A 21,906-nucleotide genomic window follows, 5' to 3' on the forward strand; every position below is an offset into this window, starting at 1 on the left:
TATGTGACAATGTCTACGATTATGCTGCAGTGGATACAAATTGTGTTTTGGTGCCGATGGCGTATCTATGTGGCAAACGCAGCAGACTTAACTGCTTTTGCTTTTGGAATGTGGCACTACGATAGCTCATGCTTAAAAGCAGCAAGATTTTGGTGCCGATACCTCTTGTGCGTCGGTAGCAGGAAAAGTGAAGAGCGCCAGCAACTCAAGGCGAAGAACTGGTTAAAGCCTTTAGGTTTTCTAGGGGCAACGATGTGTGAATATGCTGGCACTTCCTCACCCGACGCCTGCAAAATCATGTGCATTCTACCCCAGCATGGCCATGGTGCTTCAATCCGAAAAACTTTAGACTTCTCCGCCAACCCTTTCTCCCCATCCCTCTTGTAGACTCGCTGTGCGAGCCCCGGAGGTGGTGGAGGCTGCTGCCAACAGTCACGCCACGCCTTCAACGCAATCACGAAACATTTCATCGCTTCTGTAACTTTGAATAGTGGGGTTTTACTGTAAACACTTTCCAGGTGGTTTTCCTAGTATGCAATTCTTAATCTGGTTTCTGTCTTGCATTGTCATTTCAAGTATTCAACTGAAAAATGCATAAACGTAAACCTAGAATTAACGAAAAATCACGAATGTTTTACAATGAACTAGGTTTAACTGTAATACCATATATACGAGTGCATGCATGTTCTACATATTTCTCATTTTGATTGTGATGTGTACACTTAGCCTTGTCATACGGTATGAGTGCGCATACATTATATTGTGCATTGACAGTGACAAAGATGCCAGGGTAGCAGATAATAATAAAGAAATATAAAAGTGTCCATGACACTGACACAATGCGACTGCTGCAGCTGCTTCTGCAAAAAAAAAAAAAAAAAAAAAAAAGAGAGAGAGAGAGAGAGATAGAGAGAGAGAGAGACATAGCGTTGACATGCCATTTCACATCCAAAATAATGCGTAAGCTTGCTTCAGTTAGCTGGCTGATGCATGGCTTGAAGCCACCATTACACAAGGCTGGTGGTGCTGCAGCAGCAGCAAAGCTCAGGTGTGAAACAACGCAGATAGACTATTAAATATATTGGCCTAGCCAAGAGAGCGCTGTGACCAGTCACACCTGTTGCTGTATAAGCAACAATGCCCCATACAAGGCTTGAGGGGGAATAACTGGATGCTCATTTGCAGTGCTGGTCATACCCCAACACAGCCCATTTGGGAGCCCTGCCATCCAAATAAATAATGAGAGCCCAGCAGTGTCCTAATTACAGTGCATCCAACACCACTGACTTGCACTGGAAATCTCCAACACACCAGCAGTCCAAATTATCTGGCTTTTCAAAATAACTGGGGATCAAACAAACAAAATTTCAGTGCACTGCGATGCGCTGATAGGTCTTGCAGAGAAAGGATGTAATGAAAATGCCTTGAAATTGAAGTAATAAATCTTTGGAAATTGCATTGTGGCAACACCCTGACCCATTTCTCTCATGCACAACTTATAATTTACTACCTCTGTTCACCTTCTTGAATTTACCGACTAAGTGCTTAATAAGTATTTTCCAAACATAGTTTCTAATATAAATTCTGGTAATATTTTCTGCCATTTTTATGATACCTGGACATTAGGCATATACACTTATAAGATCATATAACTGCTGGCTGTACTCACCAACAACAGATAAAGTGGCCTTGTTACTGCCGAACACGTACAAGCGATCTTGTCGAAAAGGCAAGATAGGCGTTTCAGTAATGTTAGTGTCAAGGTACTTAATCAAGTAAGCGCCCTGAGTGAGGTCCAGAACCATGGAAGTGTGGCGCTGCTGAGGAATGCCATCAGGCTGAAAGTAGAGAACAAAGGCCTCAGAACACTTGCAAACCGTTAGAGCTGTGCCCTTATGCAGCGGGTCAAAAGACCTACTCACCTCGACAAGAAGGGAACGTGTCACCATGTCCTTTGCAATTTGAGTCTTGGCAAGAACAGTGACTTCAATTATTCCAGTGCGCACAGCTACTATAGGCATGTAAACAACAGCAGACTTTCCGGGCTTGATCTGAAACAGGTTTTTACTTTTAGCCTCATAAAATAAACTCCGCCATAATCACAAACATATTTTCATACAGCTGCATGTGTCCATCAAACAAACAATAGTATAATTTCCATGCTTCTGCCCAGTGAAAACTTTATTCATTTCAAGAACTGCGCTATGTGGTATGTGTTACTAATTAACCTCTAACTAAAAGTATACTTTAAGAATTTTTGCATGACAGCTCCAAATTTCTGTCCCAGCCCAGCCCAACCTCAGCCCAGCCCCACCCCAACATCAGCTTCAGCCCCAGCCCAACCCAGCCCCACCCCACCCCACCCTCAACCTCAGCCCAGCCCAGCCCCACCCCAACCTAAGCCCAGCCCAGCCCAACCTCAACCTCAGCCCAGCCCAGCCTCAGCTGAGCTCAGCCCACACCAACCTCAGCCCCACCTCAACCTCAACCCAGCCCACCCCAGCCTAACCTCAGCTCAGCTCAGCCCCACCCCAACCTCAGCCCAGCCCAGCTCCATCCTCAGCCCCAGCCCAGCAGCCCCAGTCCAATTACAGTAGAACCTCGGTGATACGAATTTCATGGGGTCGCGAAAAACTTCGTATCATCCGAACATTCATATCATAAAAACAAACGAAAACAGGTATGCAGAAGCATAGGAAAGACAGTCGCGCATCTCTGTTTACGTCTGAGAAGGTTTATTACGGTCGCACGGTCACAGTTTGGCACTCGCAGCGCACGCAGCACGACAAGTGCTCGCGACAGCGACGCGCGGGCCGCGTGCCTCCGTGTACAGCAGGACAAGAGATGGTGACGAGCCAGCCGTGTGGCGCTGCAGACTGCTCGCGATGCGTACTGCGTGACTAGTGGTCGCGAAGTCTACGATGTGCGGCCCGTGCGCTCCCGCCGCCGCATGCGTCACCGGCTACTACTCACGGCCGCGCATTGCTGCAAACCTTTCGTGGCGTGCAAAACGATTGTGATGTCAGTGATGTGTGATTTGCCCACCTCCGCGTATTTCTCGCGGCGCGTACAGCATGACTGGAGATGGCGACATGCGGGCCGCACGGCATCACAAACTGCTCGTGGATCACGAAGCCAGCGATGTCCAGTCCGTGTGCACCCGCCGTGTACGCCACCAGCTGCGGTGGTTGTGGCGTCTGCAGTTTATGAACCACGCACCGCTGAAAGCTTTTCGCGCCGTGAGCCCGACAGAAAATCGCAACGTCGGCGAGGTGCGGACCACGGGTCACCGAAAACTGTCAGTGATGAGCGCATACAGCGTGGCTGCAGCGATCGCGGAGTCAGCGATTTGCGGGCAGTGCGTAGTGCTCAAGGTTTTGATCGCAGTTCCCACGTTCGTATCATCCGTAGTGGCGTGGGAGTGTGTTCGGACCATCCGAAATTTTGCACATTGTACACAATGCAATCTGGCCGGGGAATTTTGCGAATTCGTATCATCCCGAAATTAGTATCATCCGGATTCGTATCACAGAGATTTTACTGTATATGCTTAATGATTGACAGATAAGGGACACCATATAGTCTTTTGAGTCACATCACATTCTATGTACACAAGTTCACACTATTTTGGCACAGCTACAAGACACTAGGTACCATCCATGCAATTTAATTGGTTATTAAAGGGACAGAACACTGGCCAAAATATGTCATGAGATTATGGTGGAGATGAAAAGATCTTGCCTCATATAGTACAGATCAAGCACTACAATATCAAAGAGGCTTTACAATTTTAATTTGCCATTGAAAATGGCATAAAATCAATTGAGGCGCTATCTAGTGGAGAAACCCTATTACTTTCATTGTAGTACCACATGTGACTACATGTCAGCAAAATATCACTGAATATCGCAACTGTACACTGTTCTTTTTTCTTCTCGGAGTGCTTGTCATAACTGATTATATTTTGCGCTCTCTTCAGTGCACCCTTAAATAAAAACCACCCTTCCTTCCACACGGCGAGAGGCATGCTTTCATGTTTTGCCACTAGATGGCACCACAGTGTTTGGAATTCTGTGAATGAAGCGGTGGTAGTGCCCACTAAAACTTTTGTCGACGATGCGTGCATTATTGTGCCGTAACTACAGTGGCTAGAATACTGAAGTGTGATTACCGCCAAGCGGCGCCTATGGGGAGCGTTGCAGCCGTTTGGCGATGCCTCCGCTAGATGGCACGTCCACACGCTTACACGTCAGGTCAGCATATGAAATGCATGCTTGAACCCTTGACTGCGCGCGTGATGTGGGCTCCTTGCGTTGTTTTTCGGTGCAAATTCTGCTTGACGTTGTATGATGAGTCAGCGACAAAGTCATCGTTTTGTACCTCGTTACAAAAGCGGGTACAAATAGTACTAGGAAGAGTTGTTTTGTGTGCCGAAATTATTGAAAAGAGCAACGCTGCCGTTTGCGAGCTTCTTTGAAAAAAAAAAAAACTAACATCAGCTTTGGCACGTTATTTACGGCGCAACTGCGAATGTGAATTGATAGACGATCGAGGGCGGTCACTCTGAATGCGCATTCCGGACCATTTTTCTGACCGTGCCAATTGCAATACATGTGTCAAAACCCGTTTTAAGAAAAATAATCATGAGGTGAGGCTGTGCCCATATCACGCCAGCACGGACATAAGAGCGACGACGTATAACGATCAAGGGGCCACTGCCTTATGTGAGGAGTCTGATACCACGCGACGGCCAGTTCTGAGCATAGACGTGCTTTTAATCACATGCATGCACACATAGAATTTTGTGTTACGCCATAAAGCTTCGTGAGGTCAGTGGAGTGTCATCGAACGTAGCGTACAGTGTGCGCGTAATTGCGGATCTGGATCTCCTGGGCGCGGTTGAGGAATGTGTTGTTCGCTATGTAGTAAGGTCGAGTTAAACTATTGAAGAACCCTGGAGACGGCCTTGCATTCTGAAGTATTTAATATAATATATATGCACCTGTGTTCAGGGGCAGATGTTTTGAAATGTTCACAGGATATCTAGATATAGCATCGAACGTGAACGCGAAATGAGCACAGCTATAGAATTTCATTTAAGCATAGCCTGCAAGCATATCGATTCCCGGGGTTTTCCTGATTAATTTAATAATGCCTCTGAAGAGCTGGCACAAAATAAAAAAAGCAAATGGCAGTAATTTAGAACTTTATTCAATGCTTGAGTGCATGCATGCTAATCAATGGAATGAATTCATCTTCTGCAGCAGAGGTGTCTTTTTCTTTGCTCACAGAAGCAAAACAGCCTAATTAAAGGCCCAAGCAAAATCGGCAGCGTAGCAACACATTAATTCCGAAAATAAAATTACAACTATCCCTAAGTTGTAATTCCTAAGCTGCTCATCTATCTACTCGGAAAAGAAAACTCACGGTGAAAAGAAAAATCACCGGTGGTTTACCTTGGCTAAGCATGGATATACATGCAGTGTTTACAGCCCATGTTTAGAAAAGTATTGCTTCCTATAGATTTGTTCTAGCACGCCTTGCCACGTTTAGCTAAGTACCGGTTCCTTGGGTTTTCAATAGGATTAAGGAGGCCTGATTAACGTCTTTAGTACCACTGTGTCACAGAAGGTGCAGCCAACAACCTTCAATGCGCACCTTGAAGGACTGGCAGCTTAGCACGTGAAAAAAAAAGGAGAAGAAGAAAATTTGGTTCCTATATTGCGCAGTGGTCTAGCGCTAGCGCTATGGCTAGCGCTTTACCTTTACTTTTTTTACCTCGGCCCGTGTCTGCAACTTACTGGAGACAAGTGTTTCTTGGAGTGATTGCTCGAAGGTTTCAAAGCCACATAGGCGAAATCCCGCTTAGAATGCGGGTTGTAATTCTTCCACTCAAAACAAGACCATTGTAAAGGATAATAAATTTACACCGGCATGACTTAGATATCTGGCTAATAAATAAGAATGCTGTGTAAAAGCAGAAGTCATAGTAAGAGCAGAAAGCATGCATCGGATCTTGAAGGGGTTCTCAAACGCGGCCGATTAACCGCGCGGCGAGCAGACGACACGCTATGACACGCAGTGAGTGGATGTGTAAGCGGGCGTCAGCGCCCCCTGGATCTCTATCTCCAAAGCATCGCGGAAGGGCATGAGAGCCGGCAGCGCGGTCCACACATTTCCCTATTCTAGCCACTGTACCGTAACAGCATTGAGTGTGAAATTGAAAGGGACGTTACTCTACAATGTCTGATTACTGTCTGGCGAGTGAAATTTATATTAGTTTACTGTATGTCTTTTTTGTCGACTACCAGTTGTCATCACGGTCCCTGCTCATGGTTTCCAGCATTGGACTACATAAAAACGGGCGAATGCACAAATCTAAAAATTCTCCGTAAAACTTTCTTACAGCGTTTCTACAAATACCGTTATGGAATCGAACATTTTAGACATCAATTTTTCCATTGTGGCAAAAAAAAAAATGGAGACTATATTCCAGTGTTCTGTCCTTTGAGGGCTTTCATTTTCGGCCCAAACTTTCTTCGTTATTTGGACTTCAGGCAGATTTTATGAAATCTAGGTAAAAGAGAACAGCTGTTTTCTTAAAAATCCCCGAAGGAAATGTATAAAAACCAGAGATACATTAACAAACTTCAAAATTCATTATAAAAATATCTGCTGCGCAGATGAAGCTGAAACTTTGAGGTCTTTTAGCTTTCCACATCAGGGATAAGATACAATACACAGATTATTCTAAAATCAGTTTCTGACCCCTTTAAGTGCAGAAATCCCTTTCACTGACAGGTGGTGCAATATAAAATTTATAGAAACTCAGTTTTGCACAGAACATGCACTTCAGACATTCAATCTCAAGAATACTGCCGATATTTTGAGCAGTTCAGGCGCAACACAGTAAAAACCTCACTTACAAAAATCAGGTGTTGGTGTTCTCCAGAAGAAGTATCTGGAGCATAGGAATTTACTCGGCCTAGAGGTCCCACCAAGACAAATCTGTAATCTGGAGAGCTAGCCAGTGTGATAAGTACCTGCAAAAGGCATCATGTTTTGCTTCAGAACTAAAGGCACTGGTACAATATCAGCAATGCAATACCTTCTGCTCACTGTCGGCTAAAGTACTATGAAGTGCAAGCCACACTAGTATCTGGGTTTCCCCAAAAACCATCGCAACATCCCTTGTAAATATAACCCTTGGAAGTTGTACAAATGTTTCTGTGCACATTGAAGAGTGCAGTCTGCTGGGCTTGAAACTGAAAGCTTGTGTATGAAATCAACATTATTGAATCCTGCTTTAACTTTTCAGCGCAAGTTTCGACAGCCAGTTGATAGAAATGGAAAAGAAGCATTAAACTCACGATGCCATGGTATTGTCAGGTGTGTACTCTATACACACATATATCAGCTCTGCTTATAAAATTCATCATCAAGACATTTTTTTTTACATCAGTACTAACAGTGACAGGAAAAGGAATGATGTGGAACACTACTTTATATTGCAATTCTAAAACGCATGAAATGCTAAGGTTTTTGTGTAACCACAAAAACAGAAAAGGAAAAACAAAAAAAAAATGTGACACCTTACTGTGCATTCCAATTTTACCATGCAAAATGCAAGGAGCTTTGGTTGGAAATTTCAATGCAATGGAGTGCATTTCATGAAACATAAAAAAACATGCTTCAGGGTGCTACTTTTTTTTTTATCCACTGACAACTCTTATCAGCCTGGCACATCATCATTACTAAAAACAATACAAATCCTGAAGGTATTTTATTTTCAGATACTGCTGTCTCAAATTTAAGACATTGCAGGAGTGGTCACACAAAAGATCAAAAACACAATACATAATTGGGGACATGTTTAACAAACTGCTTAGCTGGTAGCTATCACAATAAGCCATCACGTTCATTCCCCAGTTCAATTGTGTGCGGGGAAAAAAGAAAATTTATGGCAATTGAGAAAACACTTGGTGTAATGTTCATAAGCTCAGTAAAGTGGCTCGCACAGGCCGAATAACACTGAATGAAATGGACTAGCTAATAAAGAAACAAACTTGTGCATAATTTTGTATAGTATGATAACCCGGTCTCACTTTCGCCAATTCTCGAGGGAATTCAGTGACAACACATGGTATTGCGGAAAAGTTGCAATCACAGTGGCAAAAAATGAACTGATTGCATTTCTTCTGTACTGGCTCAAGCTTATCTTTGTCATGCACAAGATGAGGTGACCTTCACGACTGATGTGCATTCAAGAAGAGACCTGACCAGGGATCTATAAGCTGTTAGTTTGTATTTGTAGTTATTAGGTATGCGTTTAGTTCCAGAGGTATGCAACGTTTCACATGCTGACAGTTCACAGGATACTGCACATTTAACCACAATTTCTGCCAGACCACCTATGGCACTGCAGTTTATCAAATGGTAAGGAAGACTGTCCTTCCTCCTTTTATACACGACTAAAACATCAGCAGCTTCAGAGGAGCACCATCACAGAGCCCTGTTGCAACTCAGTAGGTATAAAGTTAAACCTGGTTATAACGAAAGTGAAAAATGGCCACGACTTTTCATTACATCCAGGTTTTCGTTATATGCAGTTTTTGCGTGAAGACTCGAAAGGACAATGCATAATGAAAACCAGATTAAGAATTGGTTGTAAGGGAAACCACTGTGAAAGTATTTACAGTAAATTGGAATTATTCAAAGTTACAGGGGCAGTAAAATGTTTCGCGATTGCGCTGAGGGTGCGGTCGAGTGCCCCAACCACTGCGCTACCACGGCTGGACATTCACTACAGTGGAGTATGTATTTCATTCCTCAGAACATTTTACCTCAGACATCATGTGTAGCCTAAGACTGAGAATGGTATCTCAACATCAGCAAGTCTTTATAACCAGCTCAAGTGCTTAATATGTAGCAGTTCTGCCAGAACTGGTCTCGCAATCATTGGATGTAATGCTGCTGGTCTTGCTTTCTACTATTTGCACATTTCCATTTTATGACAGACAAGACAGTTATACAATGAATAAACATAAGCTAAACAAATAATAAATAATAAAAACAAGCTTGCCTCAGTTTCATAGAGCCTGTAGTTGAACACTGTGACACGTATGCCAAGCTGCTCTCCGAGGCGAATCTTTGTTGGCATTTCTACGTTCATGTAGAACGGCTTTGCACTTGAAAACTGAAGGCAAAAGAAAATCATACAGATGTATGACCTCACACATTCATAAAATGTGACCTCCAAAAAGTGGTCCCCTAAAATCTGGTGGCTCACCGAGATGCTATTGGACAAAATTCCAAAGCCACTGGACTCATCCATTCCAAATGCACTGATCATCCATTGTGTTGGCACATCAGGCACTGGGAGATTGAAGATGTAGTAACCTAATGGACTGGGAAAGAACAGAAAATAACACTTGTTAGAAACCATTTATTATTTTAATTTTTTTTCAACATCAATTTTCGAGGTGACCTACAATATATAGGATATACTAAGGAAATCAGCTATCTATTACGAAATTCGCTATTGACTCTAATGTCACATTTCTCATCATGCATGCCGGCTTTACCATGAAAAGCAAGCAAAACTTGCTTTTCTTGCAGAATCACAAAATACTTGACGGGGTTGATTCTGCTGACTGCTTCCAGAAAAGACTGGCAGCTCTTCCTGAACGCACACAATGCAACTACAGCACATGAAAAGTTTAGAGGTTCTTGAACTCATGCTAGCAGGTGCGATATTTTACACTATTGTACAAAAAAACAGAGCAGTAGAATACCAGGCACGTATATGGGTCAAAGGGTCCCCCTGACTGAAGCAGCCCATTGTTGATGATAAAAAAATGGAGTAGGTGGCACATCGTACAAGTAACAATCACGCAGGACATTTTTGATTGAAACAGGAGGAGGGTAAACAAGAGAGACAATAATATATACAATTGGAACATTATAACTTTTGCCTCTTTCTTTAATTCTTTCCTCCATTTTCCCTCGAGTTCCAGCTTCAGGGGACATGCGCGGTTTACTGTGACCACATGCAGTCATGGTGACCTGCACTTGCCACCGGCTTAGTATACAGGTGAGTGCAAGTGCCCATGTCGCACGAGAGCCGCTGCACAATAGCACAATAGTGAATAACAGAAACAAGGTCACTGCATGAACTGAGCACTGGCTCTTTGCTTCGCTCGCGCTCTCTAAACATTGCGGATAACATGGCAGATTGGGTGAGATGTTCACAGCAGCATGGTTTATTCAACTTATTGCTCTTAATGTGCTCAAAGGGCAGTTTAAGGCCACTACACATGTGTATGCTATCAGCACTATCAGTGCTGAAAAAGATACAACCCCCAGGCAACGATCCTATTGAACATCAGAAAGAAGAAGGGTTGTATTACTGGCATTCTCTGATCCTTTTTAGCCATTTTGTACACAATTGTGGTACGTTGCGATCAACCCACTGCTTTTCCAAGTGCATGCTTCAAAAAAGCACCTTGGGACATTTGGGACAAAATGATTGCACAATTCCAACATGGCTGATTTCATAGATCCTGATGTGCTAATATTAGTTTCCAGCTATTTTGGCAGTCTGTCATGAAATTTGTATATGCTTCTAAAAATTACCTATCAGTGTTTTTGGCTAAAAATCCAACCGACTCTGAAGAAGCCTAGACATGCTATTTAAGCCAGAAATTACTTGTTTTCTATCGAAATGATAAACAGCACCTGAGCAATAATTTATTGCTCGTGTCACATATCTAAGAAGAAGGAAGACTGGCTTTGTAGAACTGTATGAAGTTTGTATGCAGAGTACTCCTCATAACCTAAACAAAAGTTTTGAAAAACACTTCTACACATTGACAAAATGAAACTGAAACATCATGGCCAAGGGTCACTTGCTACATTCAGGGGAATTTTTTTGTATTGCATAATCAAGGGTTTGGTTTGGTTTGTGGTGTTTAATGTTCCAAAGCGACTCAGGCTATGAGAGATGCTATAATTAAACAATATCTTATCGCATTTCATAATCAAGCAAATATTTAGCACAGATTCACTATCTTATGTTTTATATCAGAAGATACATACATGGTATGTCTTAATCAGGAAGCTTCCTGTCATTATAAACGTAATGTAAGAAACCACGAAGGAGCACTCAATTGTGGCGGCAAATGCACACTAAAAGTGACTGCTGCTATGTCAACCTGGATGTGCCCAACCCAGTGCATATGTGTTTAAGAGTTTGAGTTTCTCATGCCTCCTTTGGAGGCTTCAAAAAAATGTCTGCGATCGATTAAATTAAAGTGCCGTCAGTACCTCACTGCAGTTGACGGTTACTCTCAAATGAAAAAGAAATCAGTCAATTTTAATCGTGCAACATGTGATTCTTTGAATTCGCACTGACCTCCAACAAATATATATATATATATATTGATGTGGCTTCTTAACATATTTTTCTGTCTGCCCTCACTGATTCTGAAGACCTTAAGAGCATGTTAATATAGTGACTAAAGCATTAAAACATCACCGAGATTTGTAAGTGCTCCATGGCTTAAGTACAGGCATCAAATTTTGGTCGCATTTTTCTTCTTCTTGATGATTAGCAATACATTACTGTAAATCAGGGATTCTCAAACTGGGTTGGGTTCCAAGAGTGACTTCTGTGGGTTCCGCAAGCTCCCACAAGTTAAATATAGGCCTCATGAGGGATCAAAAAAACTGCCATATATTTGCTGCTTCTCCGCTCATTGTATTCTTCAGGCAGGCTGGCTTTAGCATTATGGTAAATTAAAACTATGCAGGAGCGATGAAATCACCATTTTTGCATCCCTCACGTAACCTATACTTAACTTTGATATCAGGGCCATTGCTCAGCTGTTGAAACGTAAACAGAAATTCCATTATAAATTATTTAGCAGTCATAGACATAAAACACAAAGTGATATGTGTATAGCAATAGTATCTTATGCACCATTACAAAGAATAAAACACAAGCCCAAAAATTAGGTGTCTATACTCTTGTAATCAAAGGGAACAACAAAATAAACCAACCCAATGTTGATGTCTTTCCAGAGCCACGAGTTGGTATACAGCCGCTGATATCTGTTTGTTCGATACATTTCAAACCTAGGAATGCTGAACCGCTGTTCATCGTCACCTGTGTAACAAAAAAAAATACGTCACCAGTGAAGTAACTATAGCACATTGTTTCCTAATGAACCATATCGCAAGACAATGTACTTGCATCTTGCTTCGTCGGAGCCATCCTCACAGTCAAAGTGGCCGTCACACTGTCGCTCAAGGCGGTAGCAAGCACCATCATAGCAAGTGCCATAACCAGCGGTTAAATTGCAATCATCTATTTTGGCAGAGAGCAAAGAAAAAAATGTTAAGAGCTCCATCACAATAAAGTTCTTTCACACTCTATTCTGCAACACCGAAAGGGAGGAAAAAAACCCTCTTGCTATTTAAGACTTTTTCTTCTTTGTTTTTACAAAAAGCCACTCCAAATTTAATTTTAAAAGGAAAGCAGTGGCATAATATGCGTATGAAATAAACTACAGTGCTACAAAAGAGAACTCAGAAAACGATGGACAGTACATACATGTGCATGAGCCTCACTAGGACAAATAAAAATGTGAAAATACTAATTTCCTTCAAATTATTCACCCTAACTCAGACCTCAAAAACATAAAATAGCAGTTCAACCTGTTTATAACAAAGTTAAGGCTATAAAATTTCTTCACTAATAACGAGCGTACAGACATCATAGCAGACATGATCTAGGCCCAACTGCTGTGTGCCAGGAGCCCCACTGGCAATTGAATACAGGCCAAAATAACAACGAGCCCGATAACCTAGAGCCAGCAGCCATGGCAAAATTTCACAATCCTCACTTCTATCATGTGCACAAGAAAAGGACTTGTGAGAAATTATTTTTATACAGGAAGACTGCAGCACCCTGACGGGCACTACACAAGGCACAGGAAGTATGAACTTTTTAATGCTGACATTATTCAGCCCTTCAAGGTAAACATGCAACAAGGTATTGCCCACTATTGTTCAGCTGCAAATAAACAATGCTGCAAAATGATTTGTAGCATTATTCATCGACAGTCATAACTTAGCTTATTAAAATAGTGTGGTGTGTGGAGCTTAACCCTCCAATTATTAACTCTGAGCTGCACCTGTCATGGAAGTTTCTACCAATATTGCCAATAATGAGCCACAAACATCAAGCCCAATGCTGCAGTGCTCCCACTGCCAAAGACGAGTTATGGTATGCAAGTGCGTTTGTTTAAATTTTCTACTCTAAAGGACAGTACCTGTTCAAGAAAATGTGCATTTTGCACCTTGGGATGCATTTTGAGCCTGACACCTATCAATTTATAATGCCATTCCCATGTTTCCATTTCAAGCTGGATTACAGAACCAAAGGTTGTGTTGCTTCCAGATGGAAAAGAGCTGGAAACTATCCAGTTCCAGCTGGACTATAGAACTGAAAATTGTGTACAGTTGAAATATTTCTTGCTTAAAGCTGGAAAATCTCTCCTTCAGCTATGTCCAGGTGGGCAGTTAAAGGGCCAACGTCTCAATGCTGGTTATGGCCACAGTGGCTATGGGCAATGCCATACTGGAAGACACCAGATTAATTTTGGCCACTTCTTTGATGCGCACTGCAGTATTCTACAGCAAAGAGGCATTTCCCCCAGAAATGTGGCTTCTGCGACTGGGATTCGATCCTGCAACTATGAACTCTGCAGCTGATTGCCATGGCCACTAAGTCATCATGATGGATACAGTGTTAAAATTAAGTGCTGATAAAAATACAGGTTCCTTCGAAAGCCTTCAAAACAGTTATAACAAAATTTATTAAGGCGAAAGCCTCATAATATGTTATGTATCATGCAACGCATAACATGCCGCCGGAGTGTTGGTATTGAAAGTCACATGACCGGATCTGATGTCATGAGTAATAAATTCATTGTGGTAATTCCCTATAAAGGGAATGAGGGTGTAGTATTTCATAACAAGAGCTAATAAAGACAGAAGAACTCGTCGTGCCTTACGGCTTGCTCCATATCCGTCATAGCAACTGTGATGCCAGCCATTGTCGAGCCACCAAAGCGGCAAATAGGACAATGGCATACTCCTGTGGGAGGACCCCCCCTACTTGTCACCTCTGGCATGCCATTTGCTCCTAAGGCATCACTAGCAGACCTCCATGTGGCACCAGATTCACCCTCTTTCCTATCAAAATTGTGATGCCACCACTCTTCGTGCAGCATTCCGCGTGGTGTCATACCATTTCTCTGCCTAACTGACATGCACCTACTAGTCCAGTTAGGGATCAGGATTCGAACCAACATATATGCCTCCAATTGTATCGCCTAGTGCAGTGGGCGTTTTCAGAGGAGAAGGAGGAATGGAGGGGAGAGGGTGCAGTCAGGGAAGCATAAGGAGTGCAGAGGACATCCCGCTACTGGTCGTGTGGTGGTGTGCATCACAAAAGGAAGTGTGGAAATATGGTGTCGCTGCACGAGCAAGCTTTCGCCTTCATACATGTAGGCGGTCCTAAGTGCCCAAGGAGTGAGATTCAAGAGGTCCCACTTGAAAATAAGAGGGAATTCAAATGGTCCCACATGAAAGCAAGTGAGAATTCAAATGGTTCTGTTGAAAGCAAGTGGTCAGCATGTCAAACCTCAATATAACGAACTCCAATGTAACGAAATTCGCGATGCAATGCATTTTTTTTTTTCATTTACCAATCTCTGCCCTTATTTTTTGTTTGATTTACTGAAGTAATTTGATGCCGCAATTTTGATTTAACGAAGTTCTCGCACACTGCACATGAACAGATGCCACCTTGACAATCAGATGAGAATGTCAACAAGCCGACACAGACCACATTTTGTATTTGCCCTTTTACGCGCCAATTTTACTGGCAGTCTGGAATCAGCAAACAGAACAAAATGATGATAGGAACATAACATCGTGCCATCTGTCGTATGCATTCAAAGCCCACAGTGTGGAAGTTTCAGGACGAATCCCACTACGATGTCACTGGCCAGTCGGAACGGGAAAGCGCTAACTGGAAATATGCGTACATGAGGCGTGAGCAAAAAAATGCAGCGCCCAAGGTAGCCGCACTGGCGTGGGCAATGAGAACAACGCCATTCCTGTTAAAATCCTTAGATCAACTGATCTGATGATGATACCAGTGGTGACATCTGGCTGCGGCTTTGAGTACTAGGCAGTGTGCTCGCTCTTTGCTATGCGCACATGGAGAAAAATGATGCGTTCCCATCCATTTGCTATCACTCATTATGCTCTTGAGATACAAAAGAACATATGGTGCCCTTGTTAGCACTATTATTTCAAGAGTTCCTTGCTTATTTCCTGAATTGGTAATTTACAAGTTCCCATCTACTAGCAGTTTTCCACGAACCTTTTACTTTATTTGGACAGCTAAATCATGGGAACCTTGACATAATAAAATTCACAATTTAATGAAACTTTCGCCTGCAAGTAGGACTTTGTTATATTGAGGTTTGACTATGTATTTATGTCAACATTCGTATTTTCGATGAAAAGGGCAGAATTCACCATTTCTGCAATCACACCAGACAGAAACGAATGAGATAATCTCACTAAATAGGCAAACATTACAGGTGCCAGCATGAAAGTCTCATAATGAGGATATATAAATGGCAGCAAAAGTATGCTCAGTAGGACATGCACTGAGTTGATGCTACTGATGTCTGACTAGTCTCTTGTATGTGATATATGCTTGTGTGCTTGCCTTCACCTTCATGAAAGCATATGTATTCTCAGTTTCAATTTTGTAGTGTTTTTCAACATAAAAGTTGCCCCACTTTGCCAAGTGGTCCCTGTAATAACCTACTTCAAGTGGCCTCATTTGCAAAATTTTTACCTGGGTTATAGCATGCAATAATAAGGTTTGGTTTGTTGGATTTAAAGTGCCACAGCGACTACGGCTATAAGAGACGCTGTAGTGGAGGACGCCGGAAATTCCGACCACCTGGAGTTCTTTAACTGCACTGACATCGCACAGCACACGGGTATCTGGCTTTTGCTTTTCGGTGGAGCCAAAAAGCCAGGTGCCCGTGTGCTGTGCGATGTCAGTGCACGTTAAAGAACCCCAGGTAGTCAAAATTTCTGGAGCCCAATAAATATGTGAAATAAATGCACAGCATCTAAGTAGAGCAGGCAATTATGAGATTGCTTACCTCTCATGCGGGTGACGTTGGAGTCACTGAAGACCAACAGTCCAGTAAACTGAAATCAATACTCAACTGTCAGAGCAGACGATAAACTGGTCACCAATTACACAGAAACAGCATGCCAAGTGCCTAAAACTGAAAATAATGACCACTCTATACACTTCAGTTCTTGAAGCACTCCAACATTCTGTCTAAATGCCCATAGCAAAAATTCCAACAAAAGTTTGCATGGGTCCCATACAGAACGTTTATTGGTTATATAGGATCCTTATTTGGATTTCATTGGTTTTATCTGGCTCTGCATATGACTAGAACCAATATGAATTGGTTGATTTGGCGGTACATATTGGTCTGATACATAGGGTACATGCATTGATTGGTCGTGTTGGTCACATACACCAATGGCTCGTACAGTGAAAGCTCGTTAATTCGACTCATGTTAATTCGGAAAATCGGATAATTCGACCTTCGCGCCTGGTCCCTATAATTATGTATAGGAGTCTATGGGATGAAACTCTCGTTAATTCGGACGAATTTGATCACACATCAGATAATTCAGACAACTTCGGGCAGCTACCGAGCTGCTCGAAAACGAAAATAAGGCGAACGCGGCGCAATAGCGATACCTGCGATACCCAAACACAGCATCGCCATAAACATCAATGAATCAATTTGGCTCGACTTGTGGCTGGATGGGTCGCTTTTCCTTGTTTTTTCACATGTCGGCGTTATCAGCGGTACCATTTTGTCGTTTTGCTGCTGTCGGTGTGCTACATCCTTACACGCTGTTGTATCGAAGACTGTTGCCTTTAGTGCGGCTCATTTAAAAGTCTCTGGTGCCACCGCCCTCACCGCCAATGGCAACGCCAGCGAAATGGCCGAACAGCTATGAGGCGAAGGACTTGGCTACTAAAGTGAAAATTTTGCGGGCCCTTTAAGAGCGGGCTCTCCCGACAAGAAGCCACGAAAAAATACAATGTTAAAAGGAGCACCCTAAGCACCTATGTAAAAAATGAAGAACAGACTCTTCAGGCGTTCAAAAGAAGAAGCCTTGCATCGGTGGGTGATCAACTAGCGTGATGCAAACCTGCCATTGAGTGGACCCCTCATCATGGCACAGGCCGGAAGGCTTGCATTGATGATGCACATTGATGTATTTAAAACATCAGAAGGGTGGTTTGCAATCTTCAGAGATAGACATGGCCTCGTTTTCAAGACTGTGTGCGGCGAAAAAGATGCTGTCAATGAAGATGTTGCCAACAACTGGAAGAACGCTCAGCTGCTTGAACCCATCGCTGCCTATGATCCAAATGATATTTTTGATGTCGATGAAACAGCACTTTTCTTTAAGGCATTGCCAGATAAGACTGTGACGATAAAAGGAGATCCGTGCATCAGAGGGAAAAGGGAAGGAATGAGCATGCTTTTAGCCGCGAACATGACAGGGACGGAGCACTTGCCGCTTGTCGTCATTGGAAAGGCACAAAAGCCACGGTGCTTTAATTAAGAACGCGCCTGCTCTTCCGGTGGAGTACCGGGCTAATAAAAAGGCCTGAATGACATCGGAGGAAATTTTTTGCGGCTGGATGCAAAAGTTGGACACACAGTTTTCCGCGAAGAATCGCAAGGTACTAATCGTGCTAGACAACTGCAGTGCACATAACAGTGTCATTGGACTGAACAACATTTAAGTTGTTTTTTTGCCGGCCAGCACTACATTGGCACTCTAACCGATGGACCAAGGCATAATTCATTCTGTCAAGACTAAACACTGCAGGCGTGTGCTGGAACGTATGCTCCTGTGCAATGAAGTCGGCAAACAGTAAGACGTGAATCTTCTGAGCGCGGTCAACATTCTTGCACAAGTTTCGAAAAACACGCCTGCGCACGTCATCGTTAACTATATTTTAGACACAGTGGCTTCGTTGTGCCTGAGCCCTGCGATGACACAGTGGCCGAAGTGTCGCTAGACGACAATGAAGATGACATTCTTAGCGCAAAAAAAAACCACACGCACACGAGAGAAAAGGAGGGACTCCTGTCCCTCCTTTTCTCTCGTGTGCGTGTGGGTTTTTTTGCGCTAAGAATGCCGTCTGAAGCTGAACACCATCTAGCCCGTCTAAAAGTTCTTTTAAACCAATGAAGATGACTGCCCGGATTTCGGAGGTACAGTCAAATCTCGTTACTACGAATACCAGATTAACGAATTTTTCAAATTAACGAATATTTTTAAAACCACCAACTGATTTTCAATATTTTCAATATAAAAATATTTCAGTACATACTACGAATTTCAATATAACGCATATTTCAGATTAATGAACATATTTATTTTTTCCGCTATTATCAAGGAACATCAGTATAACGAATTTGGCTAAAATTAACCGCGCCGCAACTCTCGCGTGAAACAGAAATCGCCGTTTCTGTGTGTACGTCCCATGGGCAGTAGCTATCATCATCGCCATATTTAGCGCCAACTCAAAGCGCCACCGCAAAGCTGTGGTTTAATATCCAATGGCTTAGCAGGCCTAGTGGCCTAGTCCTTGGCCTAGTCGCCTGGCTTTTTCTCTTTGTGTTGTGTGACGTTCGTTGGTCAGACGTTCGTGTTCACGTACACGCGAACAGGTGTTTTTTGTTGCTCGTGGCCTTACTGCGAAAAGTCCGATGATGAATGCAGCCAACGACGGCGCCAAGAAGAAGCGAAAGCAGTTTTCACTGCAGGAAAAAGTGGACATTTTGCGAGAAATCGACGGAGGAAAAAAACAAATGGACCTCTGCAGGCAGCGTGGCATTGCCCCATCTACCGTCGCGACCATTTTGAAGGATCGTGACAAGGTTACAAAACTTCACCGGGAATCTCAACTTGCTCCTACGAGGAAACGGCTGCATCTAGGAAACTTTCAGGATGTAGACCAGGCTGTCCTCACGTGGTTTAAACACGCCAGACTGCAAAACGTTCCCGTGTCTGGCCCAATGCTGCAAGAAAAGGCACGCGAGTTTGCCGATGCACTTGAAATAACTGGGTTTGAAGCAAGTGTGGGCTGGCTTTCCCGTTTCTGTCAAAGGAACGGAATAACTTGGCAGGTAGTGTCAGGTGAGGAAAAGGCAGCTGACAAAGAAACCGCGGATTCCTGGCGAAATTATTGTTTTCGTGAGGTGGCCGAGTCGTACTGTGAAAACGACATTTTCAACGCGGACGAAACCGCGTGTTTTTACCAGCTGCTGCCAGATCGGACGATGCACTTCAAAGGACAGCAGTGCAAAGGAGGGAAAAAGTCTCATCTTCGCTTAACAGTTCTGCTCTGCTGCAATGCAACAGGCACGAAGAAGATTAAACCGCTCGTCATCGGCAAGTATGCGAAGCCTCGCTGCATGAAGAATGTCATGTCGACACCGTACGACTACCGTGCGAACAAACGTGCCTGGATGACCAGAGAATTGTTCTCCGAGTGGCTCATCAAACTTGATGATCAAATGAGGAAGGATGACAGAAAAATTCTTTTGGTTGTTGACAACTGCTCTGCGCACATCGTGAATGTTCGCCTGACACACGTTCGCCTAGAATTTCTGCCGCCAAACAACACATCTTTGCTGCAATCGCTAGATCAAGGCATTATTAAGAGTGTGAAGGCAGAATTTCGTAAGCACCTTGTACAGCGGCTGATTATCAGTCTGCGCCTGAAGCAGCCAACTGTAGTTAACATTCGCCAGGCAGCAGAAATGTTCACGGGATCTTGGTGGAATTTGAAGGCGTCTACCATCAGCAACTGCTGGCGGAAAGCAGGGCTTGTCAAAGCGCCTGTACATCAAGACGACCTGGAGATGAATGACAACGGCTCGGAAGACCTGTGGACCGAGGTTGAGAAACTGCTGCCCGCCGTCTCTTCTTTCGACGACTACGTGGAAAGTGACAGCGCAGCACTAACGTCGGCAGAGCCGACGACCGAAGAGATCATTGACAGCGTTTGCGACGTGTCCAGTGACGATGACGACCCGACGGAAGAGGACTGTGGATCACTGAACACCGAAGAAGATGAGACCATAATGCACTAGGACGTTTTGATCCACATGAACAAAGTCCGCACTTTCATCGCTCGGTGTAGTGATGTGCCTGATGAGGTGTTGCGCAAAGTTGAAAGTGTAGAGGCATTTCTGATCAGTCATGCGTGCTGCACGCACCAGCAGAAAATAACAGATTTCTTTAAATAAATCACTTTTGAAGTGAGTGCAACATTTTCATTTGAGCGCTCTCTTGTCTCTACACGTGTTTACTGGCAAGGTAAGTCATTTTTGTTCCTAGGCTTGACCACAGGCTCATAACCAGAGGTTTTTCATTACAACGACATTTCAAAATAATGAACGATTTTCGGCGGTCCCGCATGATTCGTTATATTGAGATTTGACTGTATTCTGCCGGTTGTGGTGACACTCTACATCGGCGTTGATGATGGCGTTTCTACAGCCGGCTCTCTAACTGATGAAGAAATTGTCAGGGACGTACTGCACGGCGAAGATTCGAAGGAGGAAGAGGGGCCACTAGAGGAGCAGCCTCGTCCTCCTCGCACTGTGAAGGAAGCAGCGGAGGCCCTCGTCTTTCTAAAGGAATTTTGTTGGAGCACTGCAGACAGCATGCGAGCTGCTGAGCACCTGGAAGGACTTAGAAAAATAGTATCCACACGGGTTTCTGCGGGAAAGCAGACAAGCATCCGCGATTACTTTATGTAATAAAGATATGTTGATGAAAATCATGCATTTTTTTTTGTTCTCTTGATAATTCGGACATATTTTACGGTCCCTAGAAATCCGAATTAACGAGCTTTTACTGTATTAGTGTGATACAGCTATGTTTTGAACTTGATAATGTCATGTCATGTCACATGAAACCCATGTATTAAAAGGCAATTACAGATTTGATAGCAAAATATTGGTGACCATGCACTCATGCTGCTAGTCTTCCAGTAGTCTGCACCATAACAATTTTGATACCATAAACTGCGCAGTAGTGCCATTTGGACACTCCGCTGCCTATGATTCCACATTATGTGGGACTGTTCTCGAAACCAATGAATGTAATCTTTGAGATTATGTGGTAGCGTCATGAAGCTGACCACTTTATTATATAGGTACTGACTACACTGCTTTTAGCACATGCCAACAAAATCATAAGTAGACTTGCTTTCAATGCTAATTGATTTTTGGAGGTCTTGCCATTATACCTACTGCTGGGCATAGATGTGTGTCTCAAGCAGCATCCCAGACAAGACGAAAAGTGTGCACCACTGAGCAGCCAGGTCTCTCTAGCAAAGTGTACACCCGCGAACCTCAGTGGTAACACCAGTAATCATGACGCCTCACCCTAAGGCCATGCACTCACATAGTTCCTAGTAATTGCATTCTCATGGCTGAATGAGTGAAACATAGTAGGTGTGTATGGGCTTTGGTGCAGTGTGAATGAGAGCACACAACATGGCAGCCACCGACACCCTTTCACATGATCCATTTGGAAGCATCGTTATGGGAAGATTTTCATTGAAGGCCACATTGCTATATCACACTCGACTTGCCTGCGAGTGGATTCCCACCAAATTAGTGGGTTTTGAGTGGCTGCTTTCCTATGCGTTCACCATTAAAGTACAGAAGCGTGGTGGCATGA

General features: G+C 43.4%; 1 protein-coding gene across 2 annotated transcripts in view; it reads right to left on the minus strand.

The window, feature by feature from the left end:
* Mcr (macroglobulin complement-related) overlaps positions 1 to 21,906 on the minus strand; it is a 198,744-nt gene that overhangs the window by 27,751 nt on the left and 149,087 nt on the right. For both annotated transcript variants that reach the window (XM_084589834.1, XM_084589835.1), the window contains exons 17-24: positions 16,260 to 16,308; positions 12,254 to 12,367; positions 12,061 to 12,166; positions 9,290 to 9,407; positions 9,083 to 9,196; positions 6,927 to 7,043; positions 1,923 to 2,051; positions 1,670 to 1,838 (exon numbers count right to left, since the gene is read on the minus strand). In XM_084589834.1, the coding sequence (XP_084445960.1) occupies positions 1,670 to 1,838; positions 1,923 to 2,051; positions 6,927 to 7,043; positions 9,083 to 9,196; positions 9,290 to 9,407; positions 12,061 to 12,166; positions 12,254 to 12,367; positions 16,260 to 16,308 (916 nt within the window). The remainder of the gene's footprint in view (positions 1 to 1,669; positions 1,839 to 1,922; positions 2,052 to 6,926; positions 7,044 to 9,082; positions 9,197 to 9,289; positions 9,408 to 12,060; positions 12,167 to 12,253; positions 12,368 to 16,259; positions 16,309 to 21,906) is intronic.

This window comes from Amblyomma maculatum, chromosome 1 (assembly GCF_055883805.1).
Source record: "Amblyomma maculatum isolate TAMU_Amacu chromosome 1, ASM5588380v1, whole genome shotgun sequence".
Classification (NCBI taxonomy): domain Eukaryota; kingdom Metazoa; phylum Arthropoda; class Arachnida; order Ixodida; family Ixodidae; genus Amblyomma; species Amblyomma maculatum.